General features: G+C 37.5%; 1 protein-coding gene across 1 annotated transcript; it reads left to right on the forward strand.

Moving 5' to 3' along the window:
* Window positions 1-379: 379 nt before the first annotated feature.
* On the forward strand, window positions 380-16482 carry LOC142077625 (presenilin-1-like; the record flags this gene model as incomplete). The annotated part of the gene is made up of 9 exons (XM_075139557.1): window positions 380-636; window positions 1929-2070; window positions 5806-5873; window positions 6611-6831; window positions 9073-9171; window positions 10467-10553; window positions 11407-11580; window positions 14979-15097; window positions 15401-16482. Coding segments are annotated over 9 exons (1323 nt in total), but the record flags the coding sequence as incomplete, so codon positions are not given.
* Window positions 16483-19149: the final 2667 nt, after the last annotated feature.

Below are 19149 nucleotides of genomic sequence, written 5' to 3' on the forward strand. Positions count from 1 at the left end.
CTTGTCAAGCTGTGAGTAATCTACTGTTATGCACCCTTGTATCAACTGTAGTTTGGACCAAGGGAAAAAGCTGTCTTTTTTTATTCAGCTTTTTAAATTCTGTTTAAAGGAGAGGCAACATAGTCTGTTAGATGCAACCAGCCCTACTTTCAGCTACTGCTGGTTTTAATATAAATGCTTCTAAGACAACCCTGTGCTCCCATTCTTTTGATAACTATGTGATGCAATTAACTACTACTGTTTAAGTCCTTGCTGCGGCAGGTGTTCTTGGCTGTAAATATTACCTTACACGTTTCCTCCTCAAGATCATCTTTAGCTTAGTGTACAAGAATATCATTGTGGATAGTTCCTGAGGAAACTTTTTTTTTATGTATTGCAGAATGACAACAGCGAAAGACGTCGCCATGATAATAGCGAGCGCAGAAGAAATGACAATCCCGAGTCTGAGACCAATGGGCAGCCACAAAACAACATTCAGCAAGTGGTGGAACAAGATGAAGAAGAAGATGAGGAGCTGACACTAAAATATGGGGCAAAACATGTGATTATGTTGTTTGTACCTGTCACACTTTGCATGGTGGTCGTTGTTGCAACCATCAAGTCTGTCAGCTTTTATACACGCAAGGATGGACAGCTGTATGTATCAATTTTTTTCCCCTAACTTTTCAATGGACTCACCTAGATAACTTTCTTTAATCTCCATTTCTTCAGGAGTCTAATTCAGCCAGTGAACTCCCTCTTTCCTCCCTTTTCCCCTCCACTAGCCCGAAAATAGTTTTGTTTTATTCCTTCCAGAAATCATATTCGTGGTACTATTGACATTTGTAGTCTGTCTGGTGACCAATTGGGATATCTTGGTTGTTACTGCTTGATTCAAATCCTAGTCCTCATTTTAATACTTCGTCGTGCCCTGTGATATTTATAAAATAAACTCAATCCTGAGCCAAAACCATTTCAGTTGTACTCCGCTAGAATACAAAGATTTTGGAAAAGGAAAAAAACTACTTATATAAATGAAGTAACATATATGCCAAGTTTTGGTTTGCCTATGCTGTTTGATAAAGAAATTCAAAGGCAAGAGGAAGATAGCTTTATGAGGTTCATTTCTGTTGCAGTTACAAAAACTTTCCTGGCAGGTTTCCGTATAGACTTTTTTGGCAGGGGACAAAATATTAATGTTGCAAAAAAAAAAACAATTTCAGTGAAAGCTGATTGAGAGAGGCAAAAGAAGAACACTGAGCCTGTCAGAACCTGCAGCAAATCAGGCTAAATATTCCACTGTGAAAATGTTTAGACAAAATGATTCAAAGTGTGTGCGGCTTTGAAATGTTTGTATAATATAAGCGTGTCATAAAATGTTTCAATAAACCACAAAGTTCTTTTTCACTGTCAAAGTTATTGATCAAAGAATTATTTTTCTTGAGGTTTTATTTATGGTGTTTTCTCCCCCACCCCTCCCCCTTCTTCCCCTAATGAAGTGGTTTTTTCCCCAGGTTGTTGTATTTCTTTAAGAAAGAGAGTTGAGCCCATACATTGTTTTGTTGAAATCACTGGGGAACCTTTCATTGTAAATCCACTAGATGGTGTGCTTGTAAAGGTCTAGCTGCAGTAATAGTCTCATGATTCATAGCATGTAGGTAATTGTATCAAACAACGTGCAGTTCTGGTTTTTGTTTGTTTTACAAAGTAGAAAATAGTAGTAATCTAAGAATGTAGAAAAGGCAAGTCTTCTAAGGAATTTTTTTTTTTTTTTAAAGTTTGCCTGATATGATACTGTGCCGCCTTTCAAATTTTGCCTAAGTAGAAAATAGCTGTTGCATTTACAGCTCTGAATTGAAAGATTACTGCAATATCATTTGATGTTGGCCTCGCATATCAGAAACATCTGTGCATTCAGTGGCATTTCAGTTGACTCTTTGTTGTTGTAGCATCTACACTCCTTTCACAGAAGAGACAGAGACGGTAGGACAGAGAGCCCTGAATTCAATTCTCAACGCGGCTATCATGATCAGCGTTATCATTGTCATGACGATACTCCTGGTTGTGCTTTACAAATACAGGTGCTACAAGGTGAGTATAAATATAATTGACTTGAGTAATTGTGCTAGTTTTATTTATTAGTATTTTATTTATTAGATTATCAAGAATGGAACAAAATGAGGGGTTATCAAGGATGAGTGAGCAAAAGTAGCAGAATTGGTGACTCAATTCACTGTTTCAGTTTTGTGGCTTCTGTTCCTTTGATGCAATGGGGAGGCAGAGGCCCAGTGCGAACGCTGCTGGCTGTTTTGTCAGTTAGAATTAGGGGGCATTCCTTCCTATTCCTGTGAAATGTACCATGTACTGAAATCTTCCTGCGGTCAAGAACTACAAAGTACAGACCTGGTCCTACAATTTGAAATCTATTCAGGACTTCAGGGGCTTTTCAAGGGCTCCCCTCTCCCTACCCTGGCCCCAGTATAGAAGTCTCCCAAGAACGTGATTTGTGCATGGCTCTACACGGCCAGGCGATATCCTTATAGCAAACACAGAGACGCTAAGGCTTTTTTGTGAAAGACTTCAATCAGGTAATCTAGGCAAGTCCAGGCTTAGCATAAATAATTGCAATGTCACCTGCCTGGGAGGAGTTGTTCGTGAAAATTCCTGGTTGTCTTTGGGTCTTAATGACCCATTTGACAAAGTTTGGCCTAATAAAACTTCCCAGTGTGCAGCCAGAACCTTGAATCTGTTTCATAGTTGTAAAACAGGCACTGGGATCCATGCACTGGCACAAAGCTTTGCTCCACTTTATTTTGTTTTCAAGAGGGAAAAATGGCTTTGGTCTTCATGGCTGTGGGTGAAACTCCTTTACAAAGTATCTGTGGAGCGACTGGGGAAATTATTTTCACCTGAATCTGCATACAGCTTGGAATAGTGTTTTTTAAAGTATGGACCTTCTCTTTTATCACAGCGTGGTGTTAAATCCGAACTGACAAAGTTTTCTTTTTAAAGTGTTCATTTTAATGAAGTCAAATAACTGATGTAATTCAGCTAGGTTCCTTGGCAGCTAATCAGTTCTCCTCAGTGCTGAAGGCATCAACTAGTTTTTACTAAGCTTTTCACATTTCTGGCTTCCCTCTTGACCTTATGAAGCACTGCACGTTCTCCTTTCAAAAATAATTGTTGGACTAAAAAATTAGAATGATTAGACAACAGAAATTTCCTGTGGTTATATTTTATGCTAATTAAAAGAAATAATTAACTTATTTTTAGAATTGCTAACAGAGTATTTCTATTCTGCTATACCAGAATGCTGTAAAATGTAGTTGCCTGTCCATTGAATTCTATTTTACATGCAGTTCTATATGTAGAATGTAGTCTAGGGGCATGGAACTTATAATGAATGTTAGGCCTCCAGCTGGTAGTGATAATTTGCTTATCTTTACAAGATTTTTATCTGAAAACTCCTTTGAAGGAAGAAAATACTATTTCAGCTTTACTGCTGTTAGTTTCCTATATTTCTCCTGTACGTGATAAGTTAAGCATGGTCCTGATTCTAGCTCCTAAATTTAACAAGAAATAGCATCTTCGAAGGTGATTGTATTTGACTAGCTTTTCTTTTTAACAGATTTTATTATTCTCTGCATTCTTCATTGTTTTAGTCTGCCTAACCAAAATTTGGTTGCTGTAGCTCATTTTAAGTCTCTGCATTCAAGTTTTAGCAGGCAAAGCCGACTCTGTACCAGCAATCAATTAGTGTTGAAGCTGTTGTCAAATGAAGAATGAAAATTCTTCAATTAGAAGGCAACAAACCTGTCATGGTATCCTACTAGGAAAAGCTGGTCAAAACTTACAAGAAATACTTTGGAAAAATCACTTGTATGGAAAGAGGCCAGTGATCTGGAAAATGCTATAGCAAAAGAGATACATACTGAGAATAAAACAAACGTCTGTGTGTAAAATGCCTACTTATGTCAACTCTTGAAACTACCTCCTTTAGTACTGTTGACAGTAGTTACGCAAAGTGTGTGTAAACATTTGCTGGACTATGGCCTTGATGTTTGGTATTGTTAGCATTTTACTCTCTGCTAGAATGAAACATTAGTATTCACATTATTTTCTTAAGTGGTAAGAAAGTTTAAGAGCTTATACTACAAATACAAGAACTACAGATAGAAGTCACATTATTAAAAGAAATGACACAGCTTTCTTTGCCATTTTCTTAAAATGGTTTCAACTAGTTTTACAGAGAAATAAAATTACTCTTGTTAGGTCACTACATAGATATATAGGTAGCTTTTGAAGTTGTTTGAAAGCTGGATTCTGTTTCAGGTACCTATCAGTCTTCAGTCTTAGTATTTTTAGTTTTTTTCCCCCCACTTGCTATGAGTGGTGACAGTTTGACAGACTGAGACAGATACTTTGACAGTTTTCCTGCAGCATCTTTACAGGCACCGTGCTTATTACACGTGGGAAATTCTTAAGTCTTTTTGAGAATACAGTAGCAAATATGGAAAGCCAATCTGTTAGATTAGCAAGTTAAATGACAGGTTTAATTAGGTTGAAGGTTAAATTTGAACTTGTTTTGAAAGACAGACAGTGTGAAGGAGGAGAATGAATGTTTCAAAAATTGCTGAGAACTTTAAAAATGCTTATGAAAAATTTAGTATTAGACTAAATGTACTAAATTACTAACTGTAATAGCTGGATTCTTAATTTGCTGGAAAGTCCTGGTTGCCTCGCTTAAACGTGATTCCTTTAGTCTGTGTGCATATGGGCTTTACTTCTAAATTAACTTTTGCAAAATATTTTAAAAACTATGACATAAGGTGCATTCTACTACACATCTTTCAGAAGAAGAGAAATAGATAACACAATTTCTAAACAGTTTCTGAATACTTTGGTCTGGTGTACACATATAGCTAATTTAACCAGTTAATCTTCCACTGAGCATGTCTATTCGAAGCAGGATTTCTTATGCAGCTTGAATTTCTAGATTATTGCTTCTGTCGGGTTACCTACTTGCAGTGTTAGGTCTGGTTTTATATATAAGATTCTGCGCTGAGAATTTGACAAATATATGTTTCATTCTCAGTTCAGAGATTACCAAAGTTACAGGGCTCTTCAATTTTAATTTTTAATTTTGCACAGTAGTACACTGGAGTGGTATGACTTTCATCAATGCAAAGTCTGAGCGCCTGTCATTTCCAAGTTTAAATCTATGCGTGTCCCCATTGAGTACAACCCTGAACTGTTTTTTGTTAAATTGTTGGGCATGCATATCTGCACTCATATCAAAATTAGGGATTTTGTCTATAGATGATCGATAGAGAATATAGAAAACCTTACATAGTCATTCATCGATGACATGCTAATTCTGAATTCCAACAGATAAGCACTGAAGGTTTTTCTGTGTTCCGCATTTAATTCTATAACTGTGTTCTGAAAATGATTTGGAATCAGAGCAGGCTTTTTAATTGCGCAAAAATGAATCAAGTTTTCCATCTGTGTTAATACTGGATACTTCTGCTATGCTATAACTCCACTCTTACCAAAATGGTCTAAAAATATACAAACAGTAGTTTTCATCGTATAGAACCTCTATTGAAAGACCGCAAAGCACTTAAAATTCATCAATGTAAATTGAAATACAATAATGTGTGTAGACTAAATACGAATTTAGCAACAACCAAAGAGCGAGATAACTGAATATCACTTTCTTGCTTTAATCAAAAGGGAAAATAACCTTAAAAGCATTTTTAAGTAGATATTAACTTTAAAATAACACATCTAAAAAAAAAAGCTGTATTGATATCTTTTTTCCAGGTGATCCATGGCTGGCTTATAATTTCTTCTCTTTTGCTGCTTTTCTTTTTCTCCTTCATCTACCTGGGGTAAGTGAACTAAAGCATTAATATGCTATTTTTCATGTATCACTTCGTGTATGTATTTATTTTAGAACTAGTCCTTGAATCTTAATAAGAATGATAGTGAGTAAGCTACTCAATAAAATTTTTAGGTTTGTATAGGTTCATAGAGTACACATAAAAGAGAGAGATATTTATGGGTTTCTAGTGCCTCTGATATTGTACAGAAGCTGTCCATCACATGCATCACCAGAATAAGCTATCTTCCAGAGGGTAGCTTATTCTGCTAGCGTATCTTCTGATAAGTTAATTTTTCATAGCCATATGACTCAAGAGGAGTTGTTTACATCGTGGCTTTGGTGGTGGGCTGTATATGCAAAGGCTGTTTGCATGAGAGTGGCAGAAAAGAATCAGCTGAAAAGAATCTACTCTCTCAGCAAAATATATTCAGTGTTTTTCTTTTCAAATTTGGAAGCATGCTTTTATCCAGACATCAAGAAAAGTTGTACCTAATACTCGGTATTCTCTAAAATGAGCAACCTGATCAGGATTTGTAACTAGAGTTATGCCATTAAATTATTATACTGTGTATATTTTTGTACCACTTGGTGACAGATACACTTCTCTTTGAAGAAGCTTATTTAATTTGGTCTCTAGGGGGAGGAAAAAATCTGAAGCTTGCATCTGTAACTTGTTTCCATTGTTTTAAGCAAATGCTTTTCCGTTTTTGTTTTTGTGGGTTTTTTTTTTTTTTTTTTTTTTAGTGAAGTGTTTAAGACATATAATGTTGCCATGGACTACATTACAGTGGCACTCATGATCTGGAACTTCGGTGTTGTGGGAATGATCTGTATTCATTGGAAGGGTCCGCTTCGGCTCCAGCAGGCATATCTCATTATGATAAGCGCTCTCATGGCCTTGGTGTTCATTAAGTACCTTCCTGAATGGACTGCGTGGCTTATCCTGGCTGTCATTTCAGTGTACGGTAAGGTGTGGGGCAAGGCATAGTAACAGGTATTATGGTGGGAATTTCTTCTATTCCCTGACTTTTGGAAGTTTATCTGACTAGACCTTAAAAAAACAAAAGGGGGGGGGTATCACTCAAAGTAGTGGATAAGGTGATTACAGACTTCAGAAATAAGATCATGATCTAAACCGAGATCAGTCCCCTGCAGCTAAGGGCTTTGTGTGATGCCATCTTCCTTCGTGTTTTTTGATCTCTTCTGTGAAGGTGGAGAGTTTTTGGCTTCTCATTTTCCCCAAGAATCCTTGGAAACTATTGTGTATTCAGAATGTAGGAGCTTGTTGTTTAGGTACAGTCCCATATAGGTATAGATCTGCCCAACCTACGAATTACTCAAATTTGTGGACATAGAAACAACACCCTGCTCCATGCCTAATAATATAATGAGAAGAAAGCAAGGAAGGATTAAAGGCAGTTTTCATTGCTCAAAGTCATTTTACATTTAGAAGGATATAGTTGTGAGAATTGTTTCCTTGATTTTTTTTTTTAAATAAAAAGGAAGTTCATTTGAATTACCGCATATTATGCTTTTTCAGAATGATGACTGAGAGATACCTAGATGCAGTTTTTTCATAAAGCTTTAGAGGGCACTGGACACTTTTGGTAAGAAGATTACTCTATATCCCAAATACTGATTTACTTCCCAGGCAAGACTAAAATCCAGTTACTTAGACATAATTAAAACGGTACAGCTAAGTGTATCCATGAAGATGTGCTCATAACTTGAATTTTTTTGGAAGCATGGAAGCGTGATGAATGTGTACTCTGAAAGTCACTGATAATGATAAAGGCTGAGAATCTGTCCAGTTGTAGAAGTGCAGGGGTTAATAAGATTTGATTAGCTCTGGTAGGTCAGTGTACTCCTTAGGTGTCCTCTTCCTTCAGAGGGAGGAAAAATGTCCCTCGTGTGTATGCTCATGGATCATAAGGCACGTTAAGAAAACCTTCCCATCCCCCCTCCCCACTTCCACCCTTCGTATGACTGGAACAAATGTGAGTATTCCAAGCATTCAGCCTTCAATCAGTGATTGCAAAATGAAATTACTCTTCAGATCATATTCCAAGACCATAACGTGGTTGTTTTGAGTAAAGAGGAGGTAAGTTTCAAAGCCTGTGACCCCACGCTAAGAATTCTTTACTTGAGCGGGACCAGCAGTGGTGCTAGGGCAGTTAGCTAAGGTGCAGAAGGCCTGCTCTGTGCAGCATACAGCTCCTGACAAGTAAGCTGTTCCTTTTGGTGTCAGATTTTGTTTCAAATGAATTTAAAGACATACAGTGAGTGGACAACTGCAAAAGGTAGTAGCAAGGTTAATATGTAAATGTTACAGCTTCCTATCCGAATATGCAAGACAAGGGAAAAGTAGCTGAGGTTGTTTGTGGAGTTGCAAATTTCATTAACAAACCATCAACATTCAGGTGGAAAAGCAAATGGAGCATCTGATAGATCAGTTTTTCTTAATACTGTGCTTTGATCTGTATGAGTAACTTGTCAGTCATACTATTTTGTAAAGGATTGCTTTTCAGTTAATTTTTACTTGTTCATCCAGTTTCATTTACTGTCCCGTTAACAAGAATTGAGGGAAGCAACAAAAAGCTGCCGTTCTTTTCTTATGCTAAATATGCTTTGAACACCTCTCAAATGCGTGCAAACACAGCATTTTCCACAATGCTTAATAAACCTGGTTTTTTTCCTCTTCACATGCACATTCACTTTTTTTCATCTTTAAGTGGGAATAAATTGGCAGTCATGCCTACTTCATAGAAATTATGTAAGCCACACTTACCTGTTGTCTTAGAATTTGTTTTAGCATTAAACTTGGGTTAAGAAAAACTTTGATAATAGAAAGCAAGCTTGGAGATTTCCAAGATGTTAGTTGAATAGTAGCTTTCGTGAATTATTTGCTTTCAACTTGCAGGTCAACATACAGACACAGATACATTTGCAGTTGCATAATATCTTAAGTGAGGAGCATCACATTTTTTAAATTTGTATACATATTACAGTAACAGGTAAAATAGATTGTATAACTGAGAATGTTAAAAAGTATTCCTGTAGGGTACTGACTTGTGGCCAATGGCTCTCTCAGAAGTCTATGCTCAGCGTAGCATTTTATCTTATTACCAGTCTCTGCAAGTGTTATAGAAAAACCTTCTTATAAGTATGTCTTCAGTGATATAAGATCTGTTCGCTCTTCCTTTCAGATTTGGTTGCTGTCCTATGTCCTAAAGGTCCTCTTCGTATGCTAGTTGAAACAGCCCAAGAGAGAAACGAAACTCTCTTCCCAGCACTTATTTACTCCTGTAAGTACATTTTGTTAAATACTTTAAACTTATGATCACCCATTTAGCTGAAGTGATTTTCTTATTTTTCTGTGTTTTAACCTGGTGCTTGTCAACTGGAATTCTTAGTCTGTTCACTTGGACCTCAGTTTTCCTTTCACTGTTAACTCAAAAATGTGGAGCAACTTCTGGCTAAGATCTTTCAAGATAAAAACCAGCATGTTTGGTTACAAAATACGAACAGGAAAAATGGCAATATACCTTGTTTTGGCTAAAGTAGTATGTCATTAGACTGTGAATTAAGCCTATTCAAAGGGAGTACCTGTTTTCAGAAAATATTTATCAGCTTTCAGTGCTTAAATAACCTGTGTGTTACTGGAAGGAAAGGGAGAAATTGCCAGGAAGAGATTTGTTTCCAGAACTGTTTTGTCCAGGTCTTTTTTGGTATGTTTTTTCTCCGTGCAGTTGCGAAAAATAACCTACTGAAAACAAATTGCTGTTATGACCTGTGTATCAATTAGTACATAATTCCGCTGTTTCTGAAGTTCCATGTTGCTATTCATAATCATATGGTTAAACAGTGAAATAGGTTAATCATAAATCATTAGGCTACTGGTGCTCAAGAAAGGCCTGTATTTGGAAGCAGGAAGTGTGTCGTAGACTGACTGGCTACTTCGGGGACAAGTTTACAGTGGAGAAAGGGGAGGCGTTTCTTTATCTGTCACTCTTGCTGTGTTTTACTGATACTACTCATAGCTGCCTGTTGTTCTGTTTTGTGGGAGGAGAGGTTAACCTCAGGTTTGTGAGAAACCACAAACTTGAATTAAAATATACCATTTAAGTGTGACAGCATTTCATTACCTCCAGATTGGAGAATTCTTTGTGATGGTGGGGGCAGAGAACAATTAACTTTGGTGCAGATACAGCCTCTGAATTGAGGTACCTCAGTACCAGTCTTAATAGACCTTTTTACTTACAGATTAAGGGAAAAAAGTAAAGAAACCATTGATTCAAACTTTCAGAGTGGGCCTCATATATAGAAGTAATTTCTCTGGCAAAGGCTATTGCCATTTTTTTCAACACCTAGTAAGAATAAAACTTTTATTCACCAAATTCTGTAAATGCATGTTGTAGCTGGTACTGGCCGTGTTCCAGATATTACTGTGCTTTGATGAGAGTAAAATTGCCTGTTGCAAAAGATAGTTGTATCAAAAAAAAAAAAAAAAGAGTGGATTGATGCCAACACTATCTCAGAATTGCATACATCTGAAGATATGATTAGCTATGCTGTTGTTTGGGTGTTTTTTTTTTAATAGCAACAATGATATGGCTAGTGAACATGGCTGAGGAAGATCCAGAAGCCCAACGGAAAGCTTCCAAAAACTCCACTTATGATAAACAAGGTGAGTTTTTCTTTGACAAGGCTTTATAGTTGTCATTTTATTGGAAAACATGTTTATGGATATTTGTTTTTTAGCTTTTTAAGTGTCTTGGTTGCTGTAGAAGAGTGAAAGCATGGAGGCCTTATTAGGAATGATGAATCTGTCAAGACTTCAAAAATTGCTTACTTATTGCGCAGTTAATGTTCTTGCATTTGTTTTTCTGAGATCCAGGATGTTGGTGGTGAAATGACTCTCAATAGACAACTATTGACTGAGCTCAGTTGCTTGTCAAATTCGGGTGATACAGTATAATGCTAACTCATTTATATTTGTATTAAACAGAAATGTGTCTAGCCCTCTTGGCTATGCAGCTAGTGTTTAAAAACATGGGGTTTGTTTGTTTACATGTATTATTAAAGCAGAGCAGAGTTTCTGAATTTAACATGTTTGAAGGGTGTATGAATATGTAACTTTCAGTAAAGTTTTCTATTTTACTGTAAAATTAAGCTGTCAGTGTTGACTGAAGAAGCTAATGAAATATTAGATGAGAGTTTATTCCTTAAAATGTGATCTTTAAATTAGGCCACCACAGAACTTCCACTCTGTTATGTCAAAGTACTCCTGAATATTAGGGGTTGAGTGCAACATGTAGATGCTGTGACTGCAGAGTGTGCATTGACTCCTGATTGTTTAAATAAGTATTAAAATCCTAAGTGAGAATGTCTTGTAATGGTGTGTGCCAGTGTTAGATGTTGCTAAATATTATAGAATACCTCTTTCTTCCTCATTCTTCTATAATCTTACATGTGGAGAGATTGTTATGTTTTAGAAGGTACGTTTCTGAAGGAATCTTAAATGCCTTTCTTCCTTTGAGCTCCGGCAAACCAGACTCGGAATGAAGATGCTGAAGCAGATGATGGTGGCTTTAGTCAGGAATGGCAGCAGCAAAGGGACAATAGAATAGGACCCATTGAATCAACGCCTGAATCGCGTGCTGCTGTTCAGGCTCTACCCAGTAACTCTCAAACAAGTGAAGACCCTGAAGAACGTGAGTATGGAGTACTGTGTCTGAAAGACTTAGTAAAACCTGAAGCTAGTTAGTCTTAGTCTTAGTCATCCTGACTGCACAGATACAGTATGCTGTGAGCTAATAGCAAGCTGAAGAGCTGCTCTTGCTCATGATCAATACTGACATGCCTCATAGAAATAGATGGAGTTGGGTTTTGGTAGCTTTTGGGTTTGCTGCAGGAGTGAGTAATATTGGCCAAACTGAACTTCAGTTTGATACACAGACTCAAAACTTGAATAGCACAAGTTGCTTTCAGACCATTATACAGTCAGTTGCATTAGCTTCTTTTTTTTTTTCCGCACAGTGTTCTGCTGTGTATCACCTCTTTTGGATTTTAGGCCCTGTAAATGCAGTCATTAATGCTTTTTGCCTCAAGATTAAACTACTGTAATCCACTCCGTAGAAAGCAACGTTTAAATCCTAACTGGAGACTGAAATGAATGCAGAATGCCATGGGCTTGCTTATTTTTCTCCAGCATCTTGCTGTGGTGCAGTATCTTTGGAGAGCATATGACATCAATACTCATATCTGTTTTAACAGACTCCTGATTTCCAGTTGGAGATCAAGCTGCTATTAGATTTGCAAAGCTCTAAATAAATTAGGGTCTGCCTGTCTAATAAACTGCTCTTCCCATGTGATGCAGCCATGTTTAGCAGGTGCAACTGCTTCCTCTGATTTTCAGGTGCTCCTCTGTTTAAAAATACAGACTTCTATTTTAAAAACAATTTTAGAATTTACTTTGTCCCAAAAATTCCAAATTCAGAGTGTGTTGCAAATCCATTTTCATTTCTAGAGCTTAGAAAAATAACATTAAGATGCAAAAATTTTAGGAATTGGGCTATTTTAGTTTAGTTAACTGGTTAACTAAAACTCTTGCCTGGCCAGACTAGTAATTTTCTCCTTCCTCTATTCCTACAGCAAATAGTAATGACAGATGTGCAGTGATCCAGTCAGACTTGTCAGCCAGCATTAGCTTACTAGAGGTTTGGAGGAGCTTATTAGAAATTTGGAGAGTTCGCTTGTGTGGAAAGAGTTATCTAGCAGTTGCCTTTGCTTATTGTTCTGTCACATGGAAAGCAAGCATCCAAGTTTTGTTTCAGTAGTTAAAGGGTGTTTTAGGGCTTAAGAGCTTGTCATGAATACACTATTTTAGACTATATATTGGAGGCCTGCTGAAAGAGAGTAGGGTTGCCTTTTCTCCTTTTCCCTTTTCTCCTTTTCCCTTTTCTCCTTTTCCCTTTTCTCCTTTTCCCTTTTCTCCTTTTCCCTTTTCTCCTTTTCCCTTTTCTCCTTTTCCCTTTTCTCCTTTTCCCTTTTCTCCTTTTCCCTTTTCTCCTTTTCCCTTTTCTCCTTTTCCCTTTTCTCCTTTTCCCTTTTCTCCTTTTCCCTTTTCTCCTTTTCCCTTTTCTCCTTTTCCCTTTTCTCCTTTTCCCTTTTCTCCTTTTCCCTTTTCTCCTTTTCCCTTTTCTCCTTTTCCCTTTTCTCCTTTTCCCTTTTCTCCTTTTCCCTTTTCTCCTTTTCCCTTTTCTCCTTTTCCCTTTTCTCCTTTTCCCTTTTCTCCTTTTCCCTTTTCTCCTTTTCCCTTTTCTCCTTTTCCCTTTTCTCCTTTTCCCTTTTCTCCTTTTCCCTTTTCTCCTTTTCCCTTTTCTCCTTTTCCCTTTTCTCCTTTTCCCTTTTCTCCTTTTCCCTTTTCTCCTTTTCCCTTTTCTCCTTTTCCCTTTTCTCCTTTTCCCTTTTCTCCTTTTCCCTTTTCTCCTTTTCCCTTTTCTCCTTTTCCCTTTTCTCCTTTTCCCTTTTCTCCTTTTCCCTTTTCTCCTTTTCCCTTTTCTCCTTTTCCCTTTTCTCCTTTTCCCTTTTCTCCTTTTCCCTTTTCTCCTTTTCCCTTTTCTCCTTTTCCCTTTTCTCCTTTTCCCTTTTCTCCTTTTCCCTTTTCTCCTTTTCCCTTTTCTCCTTTTCCCTTTTCTCCTTTTCCCTTTTCTCCTTTTCCCTTTCCCCTTTTCCCCTTTTCCCCTTTTCCCCTTTTCCCCTTTTCCCCTTTTCCCCTTTTCCCCTTTTCCCCTTTTCCCCTTTTCCCCTTTCCCCTTTCCCCTTTCCCCTTTTCCCTTTTCCCCTTTTCCCTTTTCCCCTTTTCCCTTTTCCCCTTTTCCCTTTTCCCCTTTTCCCTTTTCCCCTTTTCCCTTTTCCCCTTTTCCCTTTTCCCCTTTTCCCTTTTCCCCTTTTCCCCTTTTCCCTTTTCCCCTTTTCCCTTTTCCCCTTTTCCCTTTTCCCCTTTTCCCTTTTCCCCTTTTCCCTTTTCCCCTTTTCCCTTTTCCCCTTTTCCCTTTTCCCCTTTTCCCTTTTCCCCTTTTCCCTTTTCCCCTTTTCCCTTTTCCCCTTTTCCCTTTTCCCCTTTTCCCTTTTCCCCTTTTCCCTTTTCCCCTTTTCCCTTTTCCCCTTTTCCCTTTTCCCCTTTTCTCTTTTCTCCTTTTCTCTTTTCTCCTTTTCTCCTCTCCCCAATTATCAACCAGGCATACACCTCTGTTTTGATGCCCTGAGTTCTTCTTAGAACTCTAAAGTGAGTTTTGGGCTGCACTGTGATCAGGTGACAAAGTAAACGATAGGCCAAATGAAAACAGCTGGTGACCTGATGTTGGCCTCTCTGACTTGGACTAAAAGCTCAGAAAGTGAACTGGTGTTCAGGAAATCTTTGTTATTTTGTTTGCAGAAATAATTGAGTATTGTGCTCCCAGAGTTGTTGCTAAGGTGGTGATCACTATTTAAAGGAGTAAGACATTAACTCATGAGTTTTCCTAAACCTCACATCTTGGACTAAGTATGTGGTTTTTTGCTTCTGTGATATGCTCTGTGTAAAAAGCCCACACAAGTGCTTTTTAGAACTACCTTAGAATTCTGTAGGAAACTTGGGAGGGCAATGGAGTATTTTGCTGGGTATAGGTTTCTAACTGGCAAATAAAACATGATCTGCACAGGACTTACTTGTTTTCCCCCTCCCTCGGCCAGCTTAAAGGAATTGTACTTCAATATTCTGTTGAATATGACATGACAACCAAAAGTGGACACCCCCCCAACAAATATAATTACAAATATCTGAGTTTGTATATATTGCATTTCTATGTACAGGAGAATAGGAATACAGAAAAATTCTAATTAGAGGATGAACTAATTGAGTGGTGTAATGTTCCTAAGCCATCTTGTTTCACAAGAGTTTTTCTTTATCACTTGATTCAGGTGTGGTACTAGTTTTGAAAATAAAATGTTCTTATTAGCAAGTCTTGTTGATACTTAATGTAAATCTGTATTATTCTCTGACAATTACTGATATGTAATATTAGTAGACTGTCTGATACTGAATGCTGCCGTATATTCACTTTTGCAGGAGGAGTAAAGCTAGGTTTAGGAGACTTCATTTTCTACAGTGTCCTTGTTGGCAAAGCCTCTGCAACAGCAAGCGGGGACTGGAATACAACTTTAGCGTGTTTTGTAGCCATATTAATTGTGAGTATAATGTAATATTATAATAAGGATAGTTTCTATTGTTCATCAGGGAGAAAGTCATAACTGCTACATTTTTTTCTTTGGAATTTGTTTATTTGGTGGCCAGACTGAAAACTGATGGGGGTTTTAGCTGTGATTTTCATTGGCTGTACATCTGTCACTTAAGCCTTTAGTTTAGGAAGGCGTGAACTGTATCTTGTATTTCTGTGGGATTAATGTTTATATATATAATCTTTTGCTTGTCAGAGTTCCCTAATTTCTCCCTATGTTTTTGTTTTTTTTTTTTTCTTTTCTTCCCCTCAGGGTCTGTGCCTTACACTTCTGCTTCTTGCCATCTTTAAGAAGGCCTTACCAGCTCTTCCAATCTCCATAACCTTTGGGCTAGTTTTTTACTTTGCTACAGATAACTTGGTGCAACCCTTTATGGACCAGCTAGCGTTCCATCAGTTTTATATCTAGCACACTTGATGCTATCTATGGATATTTGTAGCAAATCTGGGAGGAGGAAAATGTTTTTCCCTCAGTTCTCAAGTGAGACTGAAATTTAATACTCAAGATTCCAAGTCTGAATCATTACAACTTCCTCTGATGGTGGTTTTGGTTTTTTTTTCCTGAGACAACTGCTGCAGTGGGCACCATATGAATTTTCCTGTGTGAAAGTGGCTTCTTCCCAATGGCCGGTCTAAACCGGGTGCTGTCATATCAGAGGTAATCTGATATACGTATCTCTGGTAAGGACCACCTGTGTGAAAATTGCTAATGCTTCCACCAGCAATGTGATCTCTTACCACAGGTTGATTATTTTCACAGCATTAAGGGTGCTCAGGACTTCCTTGATATTAACAGAGGAAGCTGACAAACCACATGGAACTTGTCCCTGTAACCGCTGGAAGAGAGAAAACCCAATTCAGACTTCTTCAGCAGTGATTTTTTGACAGCGGAGTCCTGACTCTGCTTTGTGTAACAAGAAAGGACTTTGTAGCAATTTGACAAAGGGAGAAAGTACTGTCGCTCTAAGAGTGCTCCACCACTTCATAACCTCTGTGCCTGAGTGTGCTTGGTTTAATAAATTTAAAAGCTTTTTTTTTTCCCCCCACACTGGAACTAGAGCCTCTTCTCAGTTTTAATACTTTGTATCCTCAAGCATGGAGTGCACCTTCTGTACACCTGCTCCAGTTTATGTAGCTACTTAGACTTGGACTGAATTATTTGGCATTAGTGGATCATAAGGTCCTAATTTGGATCTTAGATTCTAAAAGGTTAATAAACTGCATTAAAAAGCAATTTCAGAACCTACTCTTTGTGCTCTTGCAAATCATTTTGCTAGAACACTATTTCAAACCCCGTGTTTGGGAATAGTCACTAACAGCACGGACTGCATTGTTGGTATATATTCCTTTTATTGAAATTCTTATGAAATAAGTAGACATTTGCAGCAATCCCAGATGGAGTTTAGCTTGCCAGATGTAGAGGCCAAAGTGCTATTAGTAGCACTTCTAAATGCATCACTGAAATTTTTCCTCTTCAAAAGGTTTACAGTTCTGTTGACCTGAAGTATTGGTCACTCAACCATCTAACACCTCAGGTTGGGCAGGGATTTTTTTTTTTCGTGCAGTATCTTTATTGGTGGGGATACTTAAGTTAGGTGAGACATTACTTAATGTTACCAAGGAGCAAAATTTGTGGCTGTCTTCATTGTAATTACCTCTCTTGTGAGGAACTCAGGACTGGAGAAATAAAAGACAACTCAAAATCACTCAAAAGAAGATATGAGATATTGAACTTCTTACAAGAAAAAGAATCAATTCAAACCTTGAAACTGCTAAACTCTGTTTTCTTCTTCATTTAAAGAACTCGTTTATGAATAATTGCTTGGAAATGACACTTGAGTGAGATGAAGTTGGTTTTGCCGTAGGCTTTTACTCTGTACAAGTCATCTTTTTTCTGAGGGAAGCATAGGGAGTGGATACTGTTGACGGGCATTCCATTTTACTTGCATCTTGATACTGGAGTCCTTGCCAAGTAGAACAACTGTCAAAATCCTGACGCAAGCTCCTTTTACCTTTTTTCTGGGGCTTTGTTTCAGTGCCTATAGATTCAAAGCTCTGAGACATCACAAATGCTCACCAACTGTTGCCCAAATAAGGGAAGAAAGGCTGTGATATATAAATCTGCTTTAAAACCAAGAAAGGCTTACTTTGATTGTCCTTGGAAATGTCTGTCTCTCTTCCAGTATGACTTGCTAACTGTAGTGTTAGCATTTACATTTTCATAAAATATATTATCTTGTCTCCTCTAAAGTACTTTTATTCATCTCATTTGTGTGCTGATTCATCATGGATAGCATTAGTAAACTAACCATATCAAAATTCCTTACACTGACTTTTCAAGTCAAACTTGCTTGTGTTTTCTAGCTTAAATCACTGTTCCATATTTTGCTGCAATGCAGCCTGATTTAAAACAGGTTAGTTAGGTTTTTTGTTGGTGGTTTGTTGGTTTTGGTTGTCTTTTTTTTTTTTACAAGACTTTGAGTTGTTTTTATACTATTGTAACTTGTCCCTTTCCTGAGCGTTGTATCTAAGAAAATTCCCTTGTGTGTTTTATTGGGCATCCTAACTATTGTTTCATTGTATAGAACAGATTTGCTAAAAGTTGGCATCACTAGCATCTGTTTGCATATCTTAGCTGACTCTCAGTTAAGAGTTGCTACTTAAATGCAGCAGTGATCTTTATTGTTTGGTTTTTGGCTTAAATATGCACCATAGGAGCACTAGCTCCATTAAGAGTTGCTTTAGAATCTATAGAAATGCACAAAAGCCTTTCCACATACTTGAATGGGTGTTAGATTACAACCCAAGGAAGAGCTCAGAATCTTCAAACACTAAATTGCCAGTCTTCCACTCCCCAGAGCTGCTTCTGCTATCCTGAAGTTTTAATTTCTGAGCTAGTGTGGAGTTACAGTGGTGGAGACTATAAAATTTATACTCACAGAAACTGTTCAAGTTTATGTATTTGAATCTCAAAATAAATGCAGAAGGAAAATTGCTTTTCAAGCCCAGGCCAGCCAACATATGTTAAAGTACAATGCTTATTACCAAGTCTTATGTACACCTTCAAAAAACAGATGAAATTTTCTAGATTTGCCCTCTCATGCTAAATCATGGTAGCTTATGTTCCAAATGAGATCTTGCAACTAAAGATCATCTCAGTACTTGGGTCCATAAGGTTCAGTTGAGAATCGTTTTTGTTTGCATTTGGGTTGTTACTACATAAGTGTGAAGGTTGTGTCACTTTTCTCTCCTTTGTCTTAAAACACCAATCTAAATTGAGATCGTGAACCATTTCAGCTTGGTTAGCTTGGTATAGCTGAAAGACTTCTGATATTTAGTCTGCATTTCTGAGAGAGTTTTCGTTATTATTAAATTAGTATGTTAATGACAACACGTTAGACTGTAGCTCTGAAAGAACTATTGTGTAACCCTAGTAGCTAAATTCATCTCTTTTGTGCCCAAGCCGACTGACTGGTAACTGTTGTGTGACTGTTTCAGTATTCATACTTTGAAACTGGGTATTATGATAGCTCCCCTTTCAGTTTACATCAATAATTAGTCTCCTCCTTTGGCTAAGCTTCAAATAAATAAATGAGAAAACATAATACCAAGTTACATTTTGCCTGAAAAACAGCCACTTTCATTTTTTCTTTTTTTTTTTTTTTTTCCTGTTGGGGGTTTTAATCCAGAGCAAAAAAGAGAGATCCCTGGAAGGTGATCTTATAGCAAAGGTGTATGATGCTGTCATATCTATGTATGGCTATTATGGTGGCGCTCAAATTCAAATGTCATCTGTGTGAGGTGAGTCTTGAAGGTACGCACGTGATACTGCAACACATTCAGAATAATTCTGACTGGGCAGATGATGACTTCTTTGAGCCAAATAATCAAGGGCTGTGCTCCACTAAAAATGGCTAATCTCCTCAATGTACAAAGCAGATCCTGACTATTTCAGGCATAGGAGACTGGTGCTTCTTGGATATGTAGATATATATCTGTACC

The sequence above is a fragment of the Calonectris borealis genome, unplaced genomic scaffold (genome assembly GCF_964195595.1).
Source record: "Calonectris borealis unplaced genomic scaffold, bCalBor7.hap1.2 HAP1_SCAFFOLD_346, whole genome shotgun sequence".
Classification (NCBI taxonomy): domain Eukaryota; kingdom Metazoa; phylum Chordata; class Aves; order Procellariiformes; family Procellariidae; genus Calonectris; species Calonectris borealis.